Below are 22,883 nucleotides of genomic sequence, written 5' to 3'. Positions count from 1 at the left end.
CTTTGACACTGAACATAGGTGATGGCCACATTAATGCGACTGGATTATTTAATTTTCCTGTAATTTCTGTGTTAAAATTACATTTTGTTCTTAATCCTATTGTCAGATCCAGGTACATTTATTTTATGGTTAAAATAGACCGCATTCATTTCAAGTGTTCTTTCTTTTAACTCTGAACATAGGCCCCATTATGTTCCTATATGTTGACAAAATTTGTAGATATTGTCATAAAATCGATCAAAATTTGTTAGTATCTAAGCACAGTGTGACCCTGGAAAACCCAGGGGAATTATTTTTTATATATATATATATATATATATATATATATATATATATATATATATATATATATATATATATATATATATATATATATACGAGGGCGGTTCAGAAAGTAACCTCCGATTGGTCACAGTGCGGACAGTGCGGGTTGTGGGGGGAGTAACGACGCCATCTGTGCGTTCACGCACTCAACAGGTCAGTCGGCATCAAGCCGTGGTCGAGTGAACGTCGTACCTGCGCTAGTTTAGTTTTTGTGGCAGTTTGAAATGTGTGCTGCAATAGAAAACCCCGCCAAATGTGAAGTGCGTGCTGTCATAAGGTTTTTTACAGCCAAAGGATATTCTGCAGCAGCTATTCATCGTGAGCTTTGTGCCATGTACGGACCAAGAGTTATGAGTGAAGTTGTCCGTGAATGGGTACGTTTATTTAAAAGTGGACGAGAAAACGTTCATGATGAAGAGAGGAGTGGTAGACCATCATTGGTGACTGACGAACTCGTTCAGGCAGTTGATGCAAAAGTTAGTGAAAATCGACGTTTCTCAATGTCGGAGTTGTCTACTGGTTTTCCACAGATTTCTAAGACTCTCTTGTACGAGATAGTGACAGCAAGATTGGGTTATCGTAAGTTCTGTGCACGATGGGTGCCCAAAATTCTTACCGACCACCACAAAACTCAAAGAATGGCCTCTGCATTAGACTTTCTGTCACGTTATGAGGACGAAGGAGAACCATTGTTAAACAGAATCGTGACCGGTGACGAAACCTGGATTAAGTATGTGAACCCTGAGACAAAAGAACAATCAAAGATGTGGGCACATTCAAATTCGCCTACCAAACCAAGAAAAGCCTCGCAAGATTTTTCTGCCAGAAAACTGATGGCAACGGTGTTTTGGGATGCCAAAGGGGTGTTGTTGGTTGAATTCATGGAACGTGGTATGATCATTAATCAAGACGTGTACTGTGAAACAATAAAAAAGTTACGACGGGCTATACAGAACAAACGCCGTGGTATGCTGACTTCCGGTATCGTTTTTTTGCACGACAACGCCCGTCCTCACTCTGTTTGCAGAACAACAGCCCTTCTTGAGTGCTTCAAGTGGGACGTTATCAACCATCCACCTTACAGCCCAGACCTGGCGCCAAGTGATTATCACCTCTTCATGCATTTGAAGAAATGGCTCGGGTCAAGCGGTTTGATGACGACGAAGAGCTCAAAGATGAGGTCACAGGCTGGCTCCAGGCACAAGCGGGTGATTTTTATGCAGAAGGAATTTCAAAGCTTGTGAAGAGATACGATAAGTGCCTCAATCACTATGGAGACTATGTAGAAAAATAGTGCAAAGATGTAGTTGTAAGATGTATATATTAAAATATTTTTATTTAACTTGGTGTATTTTTTTAAATCAACCGGAGGTTACTTTCTGAACGGCCCTCGTATATATATATATATATATATATATATATATATATATATATATATATATATATATATATATATATATATATATATATATATATATATATATATATATATATAATGGAAGGAAACATTCCACGTGGGAAAAATTATATATAAAAACAAAGATGAGGTGACTTACCGAACAAAAGCGCTGGCAGGTCGATAGACACACAAGCAAACACAAACATACACACAAAATACAAAATTCAAGCTTTCGCAACAAACTGTTGCCTCATCAGGAAAGAGGGAAGGAGAGGGGAAGACGAAAGGAAGTGGGTTTTAAGGGAGAGGGTAAGGAGTCATTCCAATCCCGGGAGCGGAAAGACTTACCTTAGAGGGAAAAAAGGACAGGTATGCACTCGCACACACGCACATATCCATCCACACATACAGACACAAGCAGACATATTTAAGGCTGGAGGTTTTCGTGTGCTGCAGAGTGACTGTGTCATTCTAGTGATCAGCCTGCCACAGTTATGAGCAGAATCTGAACACCATGATCATTTGCACAGTGATGACCCACATATCATTTGGCGTGCTCTGTAGCAAGATGTTTCTGTGGTTATTTTGTTGCAGAAATAAAGTTCATTTTTGTACAGATATTTCATTGGACAACATTACTGTGAGCTACATATCTAAAATCATCGATAGGTGGATACCAGCTCTGTCAGATATATAAGATTATTTCTCTCTGTCAAATTAGTTTCTGTGATCAAGAAAACTTTACAGTGCTCAAATTTAGTTTTCATTATATAATTATATGAGCAGTAACCGTTAGAAGGAATGAATGGAATAAACAAGGATTCCAGAGGTGGCCTTAGAGTACAAACGGGAAGGAAAGAGGAACATAAGATGACCAGTGAAAAGATGAAACTGATGCCAGAACAGTTAGATTGGCATTATCTTGAAAGGAAGAAATAGTAACCATTAATGTAGGGGAGTCGAGACCACGTGTATTCATCTAGAATCTTAATATTATCAAGATTCTAATTTGCCCTTCACCAGAAATAAATTAGCATTTCCTCTTCTTTTGAATCCAATAGTTAGCCAAAACAATTATGCCATCAGTTGTGGGGCTAAGGATATATTGTCTCTCTTTGGTATTTCACATCACTGCCAGCTCAGCCACTGTGAAAAGAACACAAAACTAAAAATATGTGAAGAATTTGGTGTAACTGGCTACTGATAACTGTTCAGTCTGTCCTTTCAGCAAAGTTTTAGCATTGACATCATCTCATCGCATGTGGATAATCTCAGTAAATTAAGCTATAAATTTTCACTGTTTATTTTGTTTTTTGAGGTGAAATTCATTAAGATTAACGGCTGTAAATGAGTTAAAAATTTTGAGTGCAAGTTGCATATTCTTTCTGTTGAAGTTGGACACAGATATTTCGGTGAAAATGTGTTATCAATTTTAAAAAAATTCCCATTTTCAATCCCCCTGCGGGTTCGGGGGTTAGAATAGTCCCGCGGTATTCCTGCCTGTCGTAAGAGGCGACTAAAAGGAGTCTCAAACTTTTCGGCCTTATGTGATGGTCCCCTGTTGGGTTTGACCTCCATCTCTCAAAATTTTCCGAAGAGCGAGCCGATTGGGGATGGGCGCCTTACTTGGTGCGTTGTGTCCATCTTGCGATCAGACCTTTCGCCAGCTTCTTTGTCGTTGCATTGCAGTCCTGCCCGCTCTCCATCTCTTGGGCATGGATACATTCCTGCGTGCACTTCCACCTTGTGCTGTGCAGTGCCACTTTCTGCACTGACGGCGACCATGGACCACATGTCACCTAACATCCAGCACGGTAGCCAGTCCGTTGTGGTGGGGCTACCATGTACCCTGTTGGTTGTAGCCCCCTGACAACACAGGGATCGCTCTACTGATACCTGCACCGTTAACTCCCCACGTATGCCAAGGAGTAGATGCCCATCTCCCTGGGGCATCAGGACTCCCGGCAATGGCCATCCTGCCAGGTGGCTATTGCAGAGGCTGGGTGGCACCCGTGGGGAGGGCCCCTGGTAGGAGTGGGTGGCATCAGGGCGGATGACCCGCAATGAAGCGTGGTACATCATCTCTCGCTGGTGGGCATCCACCAGCAGTCTCTAAGCGATCGAGGTCTAACCTCAACGGCAAGAAATATGAACCAAGATCAATTCCCTCCCTGGCCACTCCATGGGAGGAACGTATGGCTAACCCTGGCCACTCCATGGGAGGAACGTATGGCTAAAGACGGCAGTGGAGAATATTCACCACGGTACCTCGTGTGTACGCAAGTTGATGGGGAATCGTTTGTCGACCAAGCCCCAGTTTTTTTTGGAGCATTTAGAGGACAAGTTCGGAGAGGTGGAGGGCTTGTCCAAAATGCGCTCTGGTTCAGTACTCATCAAAACAGCATCCTCTGCCCAGTCACGAAGGTTGCTCAATTGTGACAAGTTGGGGGATGTTTCAGTTAGCATCACGCCGCATAAGAGTCTCAACATGGTCCAGGGTATTATATTCCACAGGGATGATCTTCTTCTGCAGTCCGACGATGAATTACGCGCCAACCTTGAATGACGAGGTGTTCACTTCGGCCGGCGCGTTCATCGGGGTCCGAGGGATAATCAGGTAGCCACCAGTGCCTTCATCTTGGCCTTCGAGGGTGATGCCTTACCCGAAAAGGTTAAGGTGATGGTTTACCGTTGTGATGTGAAGCCATATATCCCTCCTCCGATGCGGTGTTTTAAATGCTGGAAGTTCGGGCACATGTCATCCCACTGTACTTCCGGCATCACGTGTCGAGATTGTGGACGTCCTACCCATCCCAATACTCTATGTGCCCCGCCTCCTATCTGTGTTAACTGCCGAGAACACCATTCCTCCTGCTCACCGGACTGTAGGATCTTCCAGAAAGATAGGAAGATAATGGAATATAAGACCCTGGACCGCCTGACCTACACCGAGGCAAGGCGGAAATATGAGCGGCTACATCCTGTGCCAATGACATCCATCTATGCCGCTGCTGCAACACCGGTTCGAACCTCTACTGTGTCGTCACATACAGTTCGATCTCAGCTCTGTCAGAATTCACTGGCCCCCTTGGTTGTGGGGGGCACTTCTCTCCCTGTTGCTCCTGCTCCATCTACCTCAGAAGCAACACCACCCCAACCATCGGGGACATCTGTTTTCCCTTCCCAGCCGGAGAAGCGTGAGCCTTCTTCGGCTCCTCTCGCCCGGAAGGGGTACCTTGGGGCCCTCCCATCCCAGGCTTTGCCCAGTGCCAAAGCGGACACCCGCAAGTATCTCAACCAACCACCGGTCGCTGGTCGTAGGGTGTCACGGTCGTCTTCAGTCCCTGAGACTGACCCAGTGAGGCCCTCCCAGCCAGAACCAACGAAGGCACAGCGCGCAAAGCAGTCCAAGAAAAAGGCTCCCAAGCATCCTGACATTGCGGTGGCACCTGTCCCACCGCAACCTTCCAACTCTGTGTCTGAAGATGAGGTGGAGATTCTGGCGTCCGCTGAGGACCTGGATCTTGCCAGTCCCTAGGACGCAATGGATAGCTGTTGCACAGGTGGTGACTCAGTAGCAGCAGGGGACCAGGAGGCATAATCTGCCTCCCCAGTCCCTTCACGCCTTTCCCATCCATGGACAATATCATCCTCCAGTGGAACTGCAGCGATTTCTTCCACCATCTAGCTGAGCTCTGCCAACTTATCAGCCTTCACCCTGTCTTCTGCATTGCTCTTCAGAAAACTTGGTTTCCAGCAATGCGAACCCCCGCCCTCCGTGGGTATCGGGGTTATTATAAGAACCGGGCAGCTTATGAAAGGGTGTCTGGTGGCTGCATATATGTCCTTAACTCTCTTCACAGCGAGTCTGTCCCTCTACAAACACATTTAGAGGCTGTCGCTGTTCGGGTGTGAATGCCACAGGCTGTTACCGTCTGCAGTCTTTACCTTTCACCGGATGGTGATGTTGCGCAGCATGTCCTGGCTCCCACCATCCAGAATCGTACAATGTTCCATTCAGTGAGTGGGAATTTCACAGTGCCCTACCGCTTGCCCTGATACCGCTCCTGGGCCAGATCGCATCCACTGTCAGATGCTGAAACGCCTTTCAGTGGACTGCCAGCGACGAGTCCTCGACCTTTACAACCGTCTCTGGGTCGAGGGTGAGTTTCCGTCACAATGGCGGGAAAGTATTGTTGTCCCCATTCTGAAACCAGGCAAGAACCCTTTGGCGGTGGACGGCTACCGTCCCACTAGCCTCACCAATGTTCTTTGCAAGTTGCTTGAACCGATGGTGAGCCGGCACTTGAATTGGGTACTGGAGTCTCGGGGCCTTCTGGCTTCGTCTCAGGGTGGGTTCCGTAAAAGAGTCGGCCATCCGTACTGCCTTTGCCCGCCGTCAGCATCTGGTCGCTGTCTTTTTTGACATGCGGAAGGCGTATGATACGACATGGTGTCATCACATCCTTTCTACGCTTCATGGATGGGTCTTCGAGGCCCCCTGCCGATCTTTATCCGCAATTTTCTGTCGTATCGTACCTTCCGCGTGCAAGTCGCGACCTCCCATAGTTCCTCCCGAGTTCAGGAGAACGGTGTGCCTCAGGGATCTGTTTTAAGTGTCCGCCTGTTTTTAATAGCCATTAACGGGCTCGCTGCGGCGGTGGGACCGTCTGTCCCAGCGTCATTGTATGCAGACAACTTCTGCCTTTACTACAGCTCTATTGGCATTGCAGCTGCTGAACGTCAGCTACAGGGTGCTATCCGTAAGGCGCAGTCTTGGGCTGTAGCTCATGGGTTCCAGTTATCGGCAGCCAAGACCTGTGTTATGCATTTCTGCCGGCGACGCACTGTCCACCTGGAGCCACGGCTTTATCTTGATGGCGAACTCCTTGCAGTGGTGGAGTCACATAGGTTTTTGGGGGTGGTTTTTGATGCTCGGTTGACTTGGCTGCCTCATATTCGGCGGCTTAAACAGATGTGTTGGCGGCATCTAAATGCTCTGCGATGCTTGAGCCACACCCGCTGGGGCGCCGACCGATCTACTCTCCTACGGCTCTACCAGGCGTTAATCCAGTCCCGTCTGGATTATGGGAGCCTGTCTTATGACTCAGCATCCCCATCTGTGTTGCGGGTGCTGGACCCAATCCTCCATAGCGGGATACGCCTTGCCACTGGTGCTTTCCGGACCAGCCCAGTGGACAGCATACTTGTGGAGGCGGGTGTCCCTCCACTGCGGTTACACCACCAACGTTTGCTGGCTTCTTATGCTGCCCATGTTTTCAGCTTTCCTGGGCATCCTAACTATCGGCTACTATTCCCACAGTCGCACGTCCATCTTCCAGAACGCCGGCCCAGGGCTGGATGTATGATCGCAGTCTGCGTCCAAGAGCTTCTCTCCGGGCTTGGGGCTTTACCTCTTCCGCCTCCTTTCCGGGCACCTCTGCGTACACCCCCATGGTGTGTGCCTCGCCCTCGCCTTCAGCTGGAATTTGCACAGGGCCCGAAGGACTCAGTCCCTCTGGAGGCTTTCCGCCGCCGCTTTCTTCCCATCCTCTCAACGTATCAGGGCTCTGGCATTGTTTACACTGACGGCTCGATGGTTGCTGGTCGTGTAGGTTATGCGCTAACTCTAGGGGACCATTTCGAACAGCGTTCCTTGCCGGCTGGCTGCAGCGTTTACACTGCTGAGCTGGTCGCCATCTTTCGAGCCCTAGCGTATATCCACTCCTGCTCAGGTGAGTCCTTCGTTATCTGTAGCGATTCCCTGAGCGGTTTACTAGCTCTCGACCAGTGTTTCCCACGTTCTCGTCTGGTGATGGCTATCCAGGAGTCCCTGCATACTCTTGCCCATTGCGGCCGCTCTGGGGTCTTTGTGTGGACCCCCGGCCATGTTGGGATACCCGGCAATGAACATGTTGACCGCCAGGATTCTGTTGTCCTCTGCCGGCTGCGCATAGGGCACACTCGGCTGATGCATGGCCACTTTCTGCACCGTGAGGACCCACCTCTGTCGCTGTGGCTCCGTTTTATCTGTGGTCCACATTTTGTTGAAGTGTCGCCTTTTAGCTGTGCTCAGGTAGACGTTAGCACTGCCTGATACGCTCACTGCCCTTTTAACTGATGACCCTGCTATGGCTAGCTTAGTTTTGCGTTTTATTTGAGCAGGGGGTTTTTATCATTTAATCTGAGTGTTTCTGTTTTATTTTATTATTTTGTGTTGATTCTGGCCTTTGGCCTACGGTTTTTAAACTGAGTTTTTAATGTGTTCTCGGTGGTTGGCTTTTCCTTTTTTATCTCTATGGTCGGCCAACCACCTTCACACTGTGTGATTTTCATTTGTTTTGTCTGATCTCTGTTTGAGTCTTTCTTGTCCTGTGTCGTCTGCCGTCTTTCTTGTTGTTCGTTTTTTACTCTCTTTGGGTGGTTTTAGTTTTTTGGAAAAAGGGACCGATGACCATAGCAGTCTGGTCTCTTTAATCTCCCAAACCAACCAACCCATTTTCAAGTTTATGCAGTGTTTGTCATAGATTTGATGCTTGCATTGCCACCAGCTATTTCAAAGGTAAATGCTTGGAATTGTGTAAATCTCTCAATCTGTTAAATAAACATCTGCTACATACACATTTTAAAATCAGTAAAAAAAAGAGGTAACATCGACCTCGAGGTTTGTTTGTTGAACCGTAATCTGAAATAAGACATGCCTTCCTGTTAACTGTTCTACTGTCGAAAACAACTTGGTTAATTCATATCCTAATTTCTTCAAGCGAATGATGGGCTTGCTAGCAAACTCAAACAAAAAATTTGGCCTTATTGGTTTCTGGTAGTGTGCGTGTCACATGTTGGCACCGTATGCACAATCTACATTAGAAGTACATTTAGCACCATAATGTGGTTAGCCAACAATGATACCACCCTTATAACACAGCTGTAGCTTGAAATGCTTTCCAACAATAAGCAGCGTTATCTTATTATCTCCATTGAGAATTTCAGTGTTTCCAACAAATAACCCAGAAAATTTGTTGAATCTGCTCTGATGTGACACTTACGGAAAAATTATTGCACTGGTGAAACAGAATACTCAATATTAGAATTCGACAATTGTCAAAATATAGTGTACCAAAATTTTTAAACCGCTGGAGACATAATACCATTAAGACAACTTTTCAGTAATAAAAGAAGAGTTGGTACAGCTGTGTCCTACTCACCCCTTCAGACAGAACATGTGCCATCCAGTATCAGAAGAAAAATATGGAGAGAGAATCATTTGTGGATAAATTAGTTGATCTGATGGTGGGTCCACTTGACGTCTTTTTATTGTTCAGCTTTGCACAAGCACTTACAGGGTGACGCATGAAATGTGTTACCAATTGTTTCTTTCACAATTTACGACACACATTAGATATCCTGCTGGGATCTCTACAGCAGTACCAGCAGAGCTTGGAAAAACAAATGAGTTACGAAATGACGTGTAATTCACGATACTGCCGCTAGGAGAGTAGTAAGCAGCAGTGGCTGACAATGGAAGACTAACGACACAGCAACGGTCGCCAATTGTGTTACTTTTTCGTGAAACGAAAAGCCTTTTTGTGACTCAGAGGCGTTTTCAACAACTGTTTAACACACGATGGGTCCCTTGCAAGAAGACCATCCGCAGGTTGTGCGATAAATTTGTACAGGAAGGAACAGTATTGGAAGCGAAGCGACCTCGGCCTAAGCCTGCTTGTTCGTCGGAGAATATTGAAGCGGTACGAGTTGCTGTACAGAGAAGTCCCAGGAAATCGTGTAGAAAGGCAGCAGTGCAACTGGGAATACCCAGACGCTCCGTTCAATGCATTTTTAAAAGTGACCTCCATATGTACCCACACAAGATTACCTGTGCACAGAAGCTCACTGAAGAACACAAGCAGCAGAGACTACTGTTTGCTCAGTGGGTGGAGAATAGGGAAGAAACTCTCAATCATTTGGTTTTCAGACGAGGCGCATTTTCATTTAGACGATGTGGTTAACAAACAAAATGTTCGCTTTTGGGCCACTGAAAACCCACAAGTGCTTCACGAATGACAACATTCTGCTCCGAGGATTACAGCGTGGGCAGCAATTTCCAGTCACGGACTTATTAGACCCTTTTTCTTTGAAGAAACTGTGAACAGGGAGCGTTATTTGAGCATGCTTCGCAATAGCTTCATTCCACAGCGTCTTGCTATACTGCGTTGCCCTTCAACATGCAGTGGTTCATGCAAGATGGAGCAAGGCCACATACTGCAAACACTGTGTTGGAGTTTTTACACGAGCATTTCGACATGCGGGTCATTTCACTCAGGTTTCCAGGTCGCTTCAATGACAGACAAAATTGGCCCCCCAATAGTCTAGACCTCAATCCATGTGACTTCTTTTTTTGGGGGTACCTAAAGGAAAAAATTTTCCCGAAACGTCCACGTGATTTAATGGAGCTCAGAAGACTTATTCTTCAAGCTTGCAGTGAAATTACGGAAGACGTCTGCCGTAGGTAATCACTAACTTTAGTGTTCGTTGAAGGAAGCTAGGAAACGAAATGGTGGACATATTGAGCATGTGCTGAGTTAGAACAAATCTTCATGGATGGCTCTTCATTGTAGTATATGTTCCTTTCAGATTGTATTGACAATAAAGTTTATATTCAAAAACCAAATGGTAACAAATTTCGTGCCCCACCCTGTAGTTTCCAATAGTGCGAGCACACATGCACAATTTCTTCAAATTGGAGGTCATGCATAGTTGTGCATTACTTCCTGGATTAGGTGGGAATATGTTGCGCTGTTTAGCACACTATAGGCAAGTGGGGGCCTATGCGTGTTTCGTTACGTAGTGTGTTCAGGTTATGCTTTGAGTCAATTGATGTGCCATAATGTCTGTTGACTCCAGAGAAAGCACACTGAAATTTATAGACAACAGACAAAGAGGTGTCATAAGGAGAGCAACTTATGAAGATTGCGTGAACAAAAATGTGAGTTGTAATGCCATGAGCGTCAAGTATTAGATAAAAAGTCTGTGATCATATTATTGTAAATAATTAGATAAATCTCAAAGTAAGAAAACGGAGAACAAGAAGCCTACAGCTTCATGAAAAGTGTGTATGAAAACTGTGGACAAACATTCATGCTACAGCAAGTAGTAGCACAATAATTGAGGTCACCAATGTCTTAGAAAAGAAAATATGGGGTATGTGTAGCTCCACAAAAAAAAAACACTAGAAATTGAATGATGGACATTGTTGAGGCAAAAAATTCTTTTCCGTTCTAGTGGAGCTTAGGGGCTGTAACAGTCCTGAATTTGTTGAGTCCAAGGGTGTGAATGTATATAAAATCTTTTGTGGTTAAAGTTGTGTTGTTGTTGTTGTTGTTGTTGTCGTCGTCTTCAGTCCTGAGACTGGTTTGATGCAGCTCTCCATGCTACTCTATCCTGTGCAAGCTTCTTCATCTCCCAGTACCTACTGCAACCTACATCCTTCTGAATCTGCTTAGTGTATTCATCTCTTGGTCTCCCTCTACAATTTTTACCCTCCACGCTGCCCTCCAATGCTAAATTTGTGATCCCTTGATGCCTCAAAACATGTCCTACCAACCGATCCCTTCTTCTAGTCAAGTTGTGCCACAAACTTCTCTTCTCCCCAATCCTATTCAATACCTCCTCATTAGTTACGTGATCTACCCACCTTATCTTCAGCATTCTTCTGTAGCACCACATTTCGAAAGCTTCTATTCTCTTCTTGTCCAAACTAGTTATTGTCCATGTTTCACTTCCATACATGGCTACACTCCATACAAATACTTTCAGAAACGACTTCCTGACACTTAAATATATACTCGATGTCAACAAATTTCTCTTCTTCAGAAACGATTTCCTTGCCATTGCCAGTCTACATTTTATATCCTCTCTACTTCGACCATCATCAGTTATTTTACTCCCCAAATAGCAAAACTCCTTTACAACTTTAAGTGTCTCATTTCCTAATCTAATTCCCTCAGCATCGCCTGATTTAATTTGACTACATTCCATTATCCTCGTTTTGATTTTGTTGATGTTCATCTTATATCCTCCTTTCAGGACACTGTCCATTCCGTTCAACTGCTCTTCCAAGTCCTTTGCTGTCTCTGACAGAATTACAATGTCATCGGCGAACCTCAAAGTTTTTACTTCTTCTCCATGAATTTTAATACCTACTCCAAATTTTTCTCTTGTTTCCTTTACTGCTTGCTCAATATACAGATTGAATAACATTGGGGAGAGGCTACAACCCTGTCTTACTCCTTTCCCAACCACTGCTTCCCTTTCATGCCCCTCGACTCTTATAACTGCCATCTGGTTTCTGTACAAATTGTAAATAGCCTTTCGCTCCCTGTATTTTACCCCTGCCACCTTCAGAATTTGAAAGAGAGTATTCCAGTCAACATTGTCAAATGCTAGAAACGTAGGTTTGCCCTTCCTTAATCTAGCTTCTAACATAAGTCGTAGGGTCAGTATTGCCTCACGTGTTCCAACATTTCTACGGAATCCAAACTGATCTTCCCCGAGGTCCGCTTCTACAAGTTTCTCCATTCCTCTGTAAAGAATTCGCGTTAGTATTTTGCAGCTGTGACTTATTAAACTGATAGTTCGGTAATTTTCACATCTGTCAACACCTGCTTTCTTTGGGATTGGAATTATTATATTCTTCTTGAAGTCTGAGGGTATTTCGCCTGTCTCATACATCTTGCTCACCAGATGGTAGAGTTTTGTCATGACTGGCTCTCCCAAGGCCATCAGTAGTTCTAATGGAATGTTGTCTACTTCCGGGGCCTTGTTTCGACTCAGGTCTTTCAGTGCTCTGTCAAACTCTTCACGCAGTATCTTATCTCCCATTTCATCGTCATCTACATCCTCTTCCATTTCCATAATATTGTCCTCAAGTACATCGCCCTTGTATAAACCCTCTATATACTCCTTCCACCTTTTTGCCTTCCCTTCTTTGCTTAGAACTGGGTTGCCATCTGAGCTCTTGATATTCATACAAGTGGTTCTCTTCTCTCCAAAGGTCTTTTTAATTTTCCTGTAGGCAGTATCTATCTTACCCCTAGTGAGATAAGCCTCTACATCCTTACATTTGTCCTCTAGCCAACCCTGCTTAGCGATTTTGCACTTCCTGTCGATCTCATTTTTGAGACGTTTGTATTCCTTTTTGCCTGCTTCATTTACTGCATTTTTATATTTTCTCCTTTCATCAATTAAATTCAATATTTCTTCTGTTACCCAAGGATTTCTATTAGCCCTCGTCTTTTTACCTACTTGATTGTCTGCTGCCTTCACTACTTCATCCCTCAGAGCTACCCATTCTTCTTCTACTGTATTTCTTTCCCCCATTCCTGTCAGTTGTTCCCTTATGCTCTCCCTGAAACTCTCTACAACCTCTGGTTCTTTCAGTTTATCCAGGTCCCATCTCCTTAAATTCCCACCTTTTTGCAGTTTCTTCAGTTTCAATCTGCAGTTCATAACCAATAGATTGTGGTCAGAATCCACATCTGCCCCTGGAAATGTTTTACAATTTAAAACCTGGTTCCTAAATATCTGTCTTACCATTATATAATCTATCTGATACCTTTTAGTAACTCCAGGATTCTTCCAGGTATACAACCTTCTTTTATGATTCTTGAACCAAGTGTTAGCTATGATTAAGTTATGCTCTGTGCAAAATTCTACAAGGCGGCTTCCTCTTTCATTTTTTCCCCCCAATCCATATTCACCTACTATGTTTTCTTCTCTCCCTTTTTCTACTGACGAGTTGTGTTAACAACTTTATAAAATAAAATATCAATAGTGTGTTGAAAGTTAATTGAGCATAACACAAAAACTAGGAACCTCCCTTAAGGATTTCTCAGTTTCAGGAATAAGCACTGAAATGCTTTGTTTTGAAAGGCATATGAAATACTTCAAAGCAGTTACTAGTTAGCGAATTGTACCGCAGCAGTTTCCCAAGCAGAAAATCTAAAATTGTGCTGTGATCTTCTGAAATTTGCAAATAAATCATTGTTGCCACCTCTGTTGTTTAGATACTTTCTACCCGTAGTCACCTTTGTATTTGCTTTTTCCGTCACTGTTTCATTGCAATAAAACCAGCACAAACTCCCAAGCAATGGATGCATAGCAGACTGCTTGCACAGTGAGGTAGTGTGTAGACACGAGAATCCTCATTCATTATACATGCATTCTTTCTTCTTCTGAATAAATTATTCTGCACTCCAAGTTGTTACACGACTGAAGTAATTATGCAACAGGTACTTACACAATAAAAACAAATTTTCATTTATAATAATACCATCCTTGTGATAGGCTATCAACATTTCACCCAACTCTTATGTTGTTCAGATTATACTAGCTGCCATCTCTAAGGTCTTATATTTACTGTTTCTCGAAACAGCGTATAACCCGAGAACTAAGACTCAGCATTTGGGTGGCAGATGATAAACGTCTGACAAGTGTGTGACTTACTAAACTTTCAAAAATAATCGCAGAAAAGTGCTCAAAGATGATCCTATGTGGGCTCTCAAGGTATCTTATTTCATCAGAACAATGTAGCCTGTCACAGGGCAATCCAGACTGATGCTGTTCTTGAGCAGTCACACACCTGCTTTGTCATATTTTATTACATGTGGTTTTGTTCTCCTCCCAAAAACAAAAGAAACCATTGATGGACATTAATTAGAGATCTTCAGAAACTGATATTTTATGTTGTAATTTTCTGTGTGCGCGCGTGTGTGCTCTGTCTCTGCAACTCAATAACCATTGAAGCAACAATAAAAATTCAGGGTGCCCATAAATAATTCATAAGATTATATATAATTTTACTGGAAGGAAACTCACAAATGAAAATAGTTTTCTTTTGTCTGCAGTTGGCACCATTGAGTATTTTCCTGTACTCCGAAAAGGCGGAAGTGGCAATTGTGCGAAAGAAGGCAAAGTTACTACTTTGTTTGTGGTAAATAAGAAATGTTGTGGTTCAGTATTTATACCAGATCTGCATACAAAATGGGTGCTCAGGTGTTGGCTGAAACAGTGTAAAACTTGATGTATTACAGAAAAAAAGCAGATAGGTGATCCATGTCATCATCAGCAGCAGTGGAAGCAATACAGGAAAGATTTACCTGTAATCCATAGTGCTCTGTCCTGCATTCCAATCTGTTACATTGGATGAGATGTTGAGCCAAGATTCTGCACCAGAAATGAAACAGCAGTGATTGGAAGCCAGTGGCCCTGCACTGAATAAGGCAGTCAGTTCCATACGATGAAAAGATCATGGATAGGAAAAAGAAATCATCTTTCTTCTGACCAAAACATTGTTTGGGCAATGTGGATACTGAGGGGGTGTGAAGTCCAAGTTGTTAGACCACCACCCTTTCACCATAATTGGAACTGCACGTCGAAAGAAATATGTAACTGTAAAGCATTGTGGTAATATAGTTACTGCCATGGATGGCCAGTTTGTGAATCTTCTGTAGTCAGACTTCGGGAATGATGTCTATTCACTGAAAAATATTTGACAAAATACATTAATATAGGAGTCTACATCTAAATATCAGTTTAATTTTGATGCAGACAACAGAGGTTTATTGTCTTGCCAAGAAATTTTCATTTTGACATTGTAGAATTTAGGAAGCTGTAGCCTCCATCACATTGGTTGAATCCAATTTGATATCGAAAAACTTGTCAGGGATTCTCAGGTTAATAACTCAATAATGTGCTAAGGAAACTTCTTGAATAAATATTGTGTGAAGTGTCACTGGGCTCTTTTGTGCCAAGTGGTCTGCTTCCAGAAAAAGTTCCCACAGGACAAACGTGGTTTTTAACGAAATTTTGTGTGAACACACACACGTTCCCAGTGAACTTCAGTAAATTTAGTGTTTCAACAGTTCAATACTTGAAGATGTGTAGTCATTTGTTTGTTTCAACAGTGCAGCCCTCAGTTTTCAGCAACTTTGAGAACTAATATCTCTGACAATATTGTTTTGAAAGTAACAAAACTAGGCCAACTTGTACAACTTTCTCCACTGTCTTACCTGGGGCTTAAATAAAACTGTACTGTTTAGCTTTTTTATCTCTGGAAGTAAGTGCATAATAAACCTGAAACTTTGCATGTGATGAGTTTCTAACCCGGTCTTCGAAAATAAAATTTTATCCTCCTACTACTTTCCAGTAGTTTGCTGATTGAGGGCAAAGTTGATAATTTTTATAAAAATGCAGAAAATGAGCCCATACACGACAGTTGTCGTGCATCAGTGTGCTCCAAAATGGAACACACACAATTGTATAACTGTCGGAAGGAAGGGCATACTGTAGCCGTCCTGGATGGGATCAAAATTTAAACATTACACACTTCCCACAGAACAGGCAAATTGAGCAAATGTGTGTGTTCTTTTGCATTAAGTGTGACATAGGGTTTGTCTCAGGTGGCATGTAAAAGCACCATTTGTTCAAGGACGGTTGCTGAGAAAACCGTGAAGGACCACAATTCTTGGGAACCACAAGTACCAGTTGTGGGAATTTTGTTATTCTTATTCGTGGCATATTGTTGAAATGTTTACTACACTTTCTTAAGATGGTGATCTTGGTGAAATTAGAATTTTTTCTCAATATCATTATCTGTTACTAAAATCCAATGGTTCGGAGATACTGTACTTTATGGAAAATAAGTGCAAACATTGGTTTTTAGCCTTTTTTGCCATGGGTTGCAAATATCTAAATGACTAGCCATAGCTTTATGGCTCAAATTTTTGCTATGCATTATTTTTAGCCATTTATCTAGAATTGCCATTTTATCATTGTTAAAAATCTTTATCCGTTATCAAGATCCATGATTTGTGGGTACCAAAAGTACAGATTGTGGGGTGGCCAATTCTGTAATTTCTATACATGGCACAAAATTGAAAATTTTACTATAAGTTGTTATGGAGCCTTTTTTTGATATCATTATCCCTTGCTGAGATTCAGAGGTTCAAAGTTACCATACATATGCACATTAAAGATGTGTGTAATATCTGGTCTGTGGCAAAAATTTAGTTTCAACTGGCATAGTGAAAACAGGGCAAGAGTTCTGGGGTCATCAAAAGGATTCAGAGGTCATCAAACTGTGTGTTTAATTTCCATTTTTTTCACAAGTAAAACTTTCTTTTTCTGAATAATGCGCACTTCACACCTGTATGGGCTGTCTTGACATGGAAATTATTCGAAAAACTATTTTGTCATATGAAGATGTAGCCTAAAAATGCCTTGTCATTTTTATGTAAAGTGGTGTTAAGTGAAACTGTGTTGGGTGGGAGACATTTTTGTGTTAAATTATGCAGTACTTATTTGTTGTTTACACGTGCCAAAGTATCTAAATAAACTGCCAAAACTGTACTGACCTAGAGCATTAATTTTGCTTGGTGGATGTTTAATAAAGACTGGCACCAATGCCCAGATGTAACTTTATTATAAAAAAAAATCACTCGTGCGTACCTTTGTCTCCCCCCCCCCCCCCCCCCCCCCTCCCCCCAATGCAATCCACTTGTCCCTCCTCCTTTGTCATTCCTGGAAGATGTGCTGGAAGTCATTCATTGACATACTCTTCAGGATCACCGTTAAGTTTTCACTGCTTTGGCCTCATTGTTGAAGTGACATCTTTGAAGTTCCTTTTCAGCTATCAGTTTAAGAAAAAAAAAAAAAAAGGGTCATACGGAGCCAGGTTGAGACTATAAGGTTTTTGGGGTACCGTAGATATGTGTTTTTGTGCCAGGAACTCATAACAGCATTAGCAACTTGCGGCATCATCGTGATGAAGCTTCCATTGCCAATGAGGTTCCTTCAGTATTTGTGGGTGCCTTTTGTGGTGGGGGTTGACAAGTCTATATCAAGTTTGATTCTGTGGTTCTGACAAAAGAAAACTGACTGAAATATGTCATGATCAGTTGCAACTGAAATGTGTCATGATCAGTCACAAGAAGACACTTTTATTTTTTGTATTTTTTCGAGTTGTTCTGACTCAAGCTCACTGCCTATTCCTCAGGATTTTTGATGTTACTTTCCCCAGAAACAACTGTAAAATATAATAAAAAATGTCAGATTTTAGTTACAGCAGAATATGACTGTATTTTCACTGCACTTTCACTTTGCCACTAATTATTCTTACATGCTCGCATTGCAGAACCAAATTTAGTTTTGGAAGTGGTTTAGAACATGGCCTTTCTAATGAAAATTATTTTAAAAAGTTTGCAAAAAATAATTTTTTGCAAATGTGTACTGAAGACTCCCATTTTGGGCTGTCTTATAAAGAAAACATAAACTGTGTCCTCAATTTATAAACTATGGGAAAGCAGTAAGAGAATAAAATTTTATGTTTGAAGACACTGTGTTGGTAATTTATCACATGCAAAATTTTCAGGTTTAGCGCACACACACACACTTCCGAAGGTATAAAAAGCTAAACTTCACTTTTTTTTAAGTGGCTTTTCTGACTTTGCCTCAAATTATCCATGTGAGAAATGGTCATTAAATATTTTTATTAAGTCACTTAGGAGGATGCAAAAAGTTGTAATCTCAAAGGTTCCAAAAACTTAGGGGTACACTGTTGAAAGCAGCGTCATGGGGCCAAACAAAAGACTATCTCTATCTAAGTATTTAATTAGTGATCAGTTCATTGGGAACATGTGTGAGTGTTCACATGAAGCTTCATCAAAATACATGTTCATCATGTTGGAATGTCTAGACCACTTGTCAAGCACTGACCCAACTGTGTCTTTTGTTATACTGCAGCCGTTAATGATTGCCTTTAATGAAAATTTATAAACACCATATAAAACTTCACTTCTTATAAGATTTCACATGACTTTGCCTACCTGGTACAGTGAAAATAAGGGCTCCTACACTGATCTTCTGAGTTGCTATATGGACATTGTAACGTTCATCTTGTTACATAGTGATGTACACTGTAGACCTTATTATAGTTCATTTATTGTTTTGGTCAGCTACATAAATATGTGTAACTTCTATCAGCCATTGATTAAGTATGTAAATTTGTGTTTTTAAATTAATTATTTTGAAGAAAATGAGGTAGTTTCCCTTATGAGAACTGGAGAAAATTAAAAGAAGTGTTGAAGCTGTTTATTTTGTCTGTCTTTTATTTAAGTGGAATATTAAAAACAATGTACAGTTACAGGAAGAATGTTCAGGACTTTGCTAGCTCAGATTTGTTATGCAATGAAGTATTGTGTCTTTCTGTTATTTAAACTGAATTCTTCTTGTGGTTGATGTAATTAGAACTGTTCGTTCCTTGTATCATTTCTCATTTTGACTTTAGGTCAGTAATGTAAGTTCTTGACCAAAGAAGAATGCAAGTTGCACAAAAATCATTTTCATTTGTAGGAGCTGAAAGCAACCCACCTTCAGAAGAAGAATCGGATGAAAATGAAGAAGCCAATGAGGACGCAAGTGAAGAGGAACCAGAAGAGAAGGGAAAACGAAAGAGAAGTTCCAAAAAGTTGAAAACCAAAACTGCTAAAAGATTGAGGTAAGCTACATTATTATTTGTTTCAAAGTTTAGTAATATGTCACAGATTTCAGTCTCTTATTTTAAGATTTTTAAGAATAATTTTAATGTGTGCATCCAGAAGTGATTGTCCTCATGGTATGTTACTCTAACACACTTATTCCACTTTAAAAGTAAACTTTAATGGAAGTACTTATCCAGTTGTGGCTTTTATCTCTTTTTGATACTTTGATCAAGTGATATGATAATGAATATGCAACTACAAGAGGTAGTCCTAAGGTTTAAAAATCACCTCAAAAAATAAAGTTAATAAAATTAATTCCTTTTTTTCTTTAGGTGCCTGTCTGCAGTCTTAGTACACATTTAAATTCCTGTACCACAATATCATAGCATGCTGCTAGAGGAGCCAAAACAAAATGATGCAGCACATTAGGTGGGGTGTCGTATGATACAATATGTGGCCCGAGTACTTCAAAGTGTATCGTGACTGCAGATATGTACCTGCAAAATAATAATAATAATTACATAACTTTTTTTCGGTGTGATATTTAAAGCTTCTTTCCCCTTAAGACAGAACTTGAATGCCACAATATAGTGCAGGATTAGAAAGGATTCTTAAAAGATTTACTTCTGTGTGCTACTCTATTCTCTCTTCAGATCACTTTTACTGGTATAACTATAATTTTCTCAATATGTTAATTAGTTTCATTTATATTTGACTGCCATTTACCTCAGTTTACTTTACCTTCATTTATAGGAGAAAGAAATTGGCTCCTGAAAATGATGAGAAAGAAGAAGTCAAAGAAACACTGGAAGAACAAAATGTTTTGACTGAAGAAGAAGAAAAGAAAAAGGCAGACTCCTTGTGGTCTGGTAAGTTACTTTAATCTCAGAAATTATTTGCGTGAAGTTAATAATATATTTAAACAGTTTCCTGTGCTGCTTCTAAACTCCTTGAGAGGCACACCCACTACAAAAGTGTTTCACCACTTATGATTAGTGTATTTCATATTGCATGCAGTTAAAATCCATAATTTTTAAACTGAATTGTTTTCGTTAATCACATTCTTACCTTCATGTTCAAAATGTGTGGACGCCATAGGCAGGAGATGTATATAATGCAAGGTCTCCTGCTATATGGACCAAATAAATAGAGCTTGCAATGAGAGGAAAGCGTGTTTACCAGACTAGTCACTTTGTAGGGTTTACTCTTACAGAATGTCTGCTGGTGATGTATCACTGTTGCAAAAGTGTTATTGGGTTCAGCAGTAGCACCTGTAGAGACACTGATGTCAACTTTTCTGATTTCATTCATGAAGTGAAAATATGATGATTCATTTACAACAAAAATAAAACAAGGTCACTTGCTGTATCGTATAGAACACTGAAATTGATGGAAGAGGAGACTGCATTCCACAGTTTGACTATAGCTGACAGGGTTGTAGACAAGTTTCCTCTTTTCTTTTCCTCTTTTGTAGTGCTAAGATACGAGAGCCTGGCTGAAATATGTAGTTAGTTTAGTCTCACAATGGGGTCATTCCATGTCGAATCAACTCAGAAAATACCACTTTCTACCTTACTATCTTGGATTTTATTGAAAGTTGGCGCAGGTGCACTGTTGGTATAGACTTAGAAAAATAGGAAATTTTACTGAGTGTGTCATGTTTCTGAAATACATAGTTGTAAAGTTATCCTAAAAGGGCCCAGAAACAGGGAATGACAGTTTTCAGAGTTGCTGTAGAAGCTTTTCTAATTGAGCTACAGCATTTTTCATGACCTTTCCTGTGGTATACAATAATATGTAAATTAATATAGTAAATTTTTTTCAAAACACGATTTTAATTTATTTTTTCCCCAAAAAGTATGTAATTTAAAATTTCCAAATTTTATTCCTGAGTAGCTAGTATTGTTGGAAATCACAAGGCAAAATATAAATTTGGGGTGATAATTTCTTCATTAGTAAATAAAATGAAGACTGAAGCTCTATTTCCAATAATTCACCTGTGTGCTCTTGTTAATTAGTATAGCATTACTAATATTGACATTTTTATAAATAAACATGAACACTGTTGTGATAAAGGTTCAAGTAGATACTCCAGAATAAAACTAACTATTAAGTAACAGGGTCTATTTATCATTTTAAGTTTGAAAAGGCTTCATTTGTTTAGTACACATCACTTTCAAGTTTAAGTTCTTCCAGAAGGACTTGCAGGATTTATTTTCACCAGAACTTCCATTACTGAGACTCACAGAATATTGGCATGAGGTGGATATGAGAATGATGTAGGTGGCCCAGCTGTTAAAGAAATGTTACTTTTGTTTCATCGAGTTCTTCATTTCGCTGATAAGGCACACCTGAGCCACCAGTTTGCTTGATAGACAACAGTGGTGTCACCTGACAAGTCTGCTAATTTTAGTGTATCAAGAGATTTTGACTCTTTCTTTTTGCAGACTTCTGAATTAAAAGCAAAGCTTTTGACCAATATTATTGTTCTAGTTCTTGGAATGAATGTGTTCCTTTGGTAGTCAGTGCTTGTTCAAAGTGATTTGTGAAAAAAAATTCTGGTTCAACATAGTCTTCTTAAGCTGAATATGCAAAGTCTACATTGATAATGTTTTTTACAGCCCATTTGAAAAGTTGCAGTGGGGTTTGTATTTGGTTTCCATAGGGTCTTTGCAAACTGGCGCGAGCTGCCAATCTCTTTACAGATCCTCCAACCCGTCACAAACCCCTTTGGCATGTACTGTGGAAAAAAAGTGCCACTCTGCTTTCACTTCAAAATCTTCCTCATGGAAACAAGAGGTTAAGAAGTTCTTTTTTTATTATTTTGTATTGGGCAGCAGGCCCATCTGAAAAGTAGAATAAGTTTTTTGAAAGGTTTTTAAATGTGGCCCTCAGAAAAGTTAGAGTTTTTTGAAAAGTGTATACAGCAACTCTGTTGTGGTATGATGAATCAGAAACAATTACATAACTAAGATGTTCAACTTTGTCTTCTTCTTTGAAAGATATAACAAAGAGTTGGTTTGTCCAGTGATAACTCTGAGCTTCATCTTGTAGAACTATGCTGTAATTTTCAGAAAAATCATACATGACAAGTTCCAATTCCTTCAGGATGTCTTTTGCGCAGTTAAGAAAATATCCCTGCTGCTTGGCAATGAAGTCGTGCTGAACCAAAGAGCCAACTTTCTGCAGAATAAGTCAATAAACTCTTCTGAATATTTCTCCAAAGTCTCTAGATTACAACAGTCAACTTAAACCCACTGATGAAATTGTACTTTTCAGTTGAATTTTCGCCAAAATTTTATGTATCTCAGTTTCACCAGTACAGTAAGCACATTTCCACATGTTGCAATCAATAGGTTACAAAGCACTTTTGTGGGGCATTGCTTGTAATTTTGAATTTTATCTTTTGTAATAATTTTCAGTTTAGTATTTTCTGTCATTAGTTCCACGTCTGTATAGACATCTACATGGACACCCTGCAAATCACACTTCAGTGCCTGGCAGAGTGTTCATTGAACCACCTTCACAATAATTCTCTATTATTCTAATCTTGAACAGCATGCAGTGCGAGCTCTGATTTCCCTTATTTTATTATGCTGATCGTTTCTCCCTATGTAGGTCAGCAA

General features: G+C 41.0%; 1 protein-coding gene across 3 annotated transcripts in view; it reads left to right on the top strand.

Moving 5' to 3' along the window:
• LOC124787953 (craniofacial development protein 1) overlaps window positions 1–22,883 on the top strand; it is a 55,438-nt gene that overhangs the window by 18,632 nt on the left and 13,923 nt on the right. For all 3 annotated transcript variants that reach the window (XM_047254955.1, XM_047254954.1, XM_047254956.1), the window contains 2 exons: window positions 19,130–19,274; window positions 20,011–20,126. In XM_047254955.1, the coding sequence (XP_047110911.1) occupies window positions 19,130–19,274; window positions 20,011–20,126 (261 nt within the window). The remainder of the gene's footprint in view (window positions 1–19,129; window positions 19,275–20,010; window positions 20,127–22,883) is intronic.

The sequence above is a fragment of the Schistocerca piceifrons genome, chromosome 3 (genome assembly GCF_021461385.2).
Source record: "Schistocerca piceifrons isolate TAMUIC-IGC-003096 chromosome 3, iqSchPice1.1, whole genome shotgun sequence".
In the NCBI taxonomy this organism is placed as follows: Eukaryota; Metazoa; Arthropoda; class Insecta; order Orthoptera; family Acrididae; genus Schistocerca; species Schistocerca piceifrons.
The sequence above is the reverse complement of the archived record's forward strand: the minus strand, read 5'-3'. Positions and strand labels throughout refer to the sequence as shown.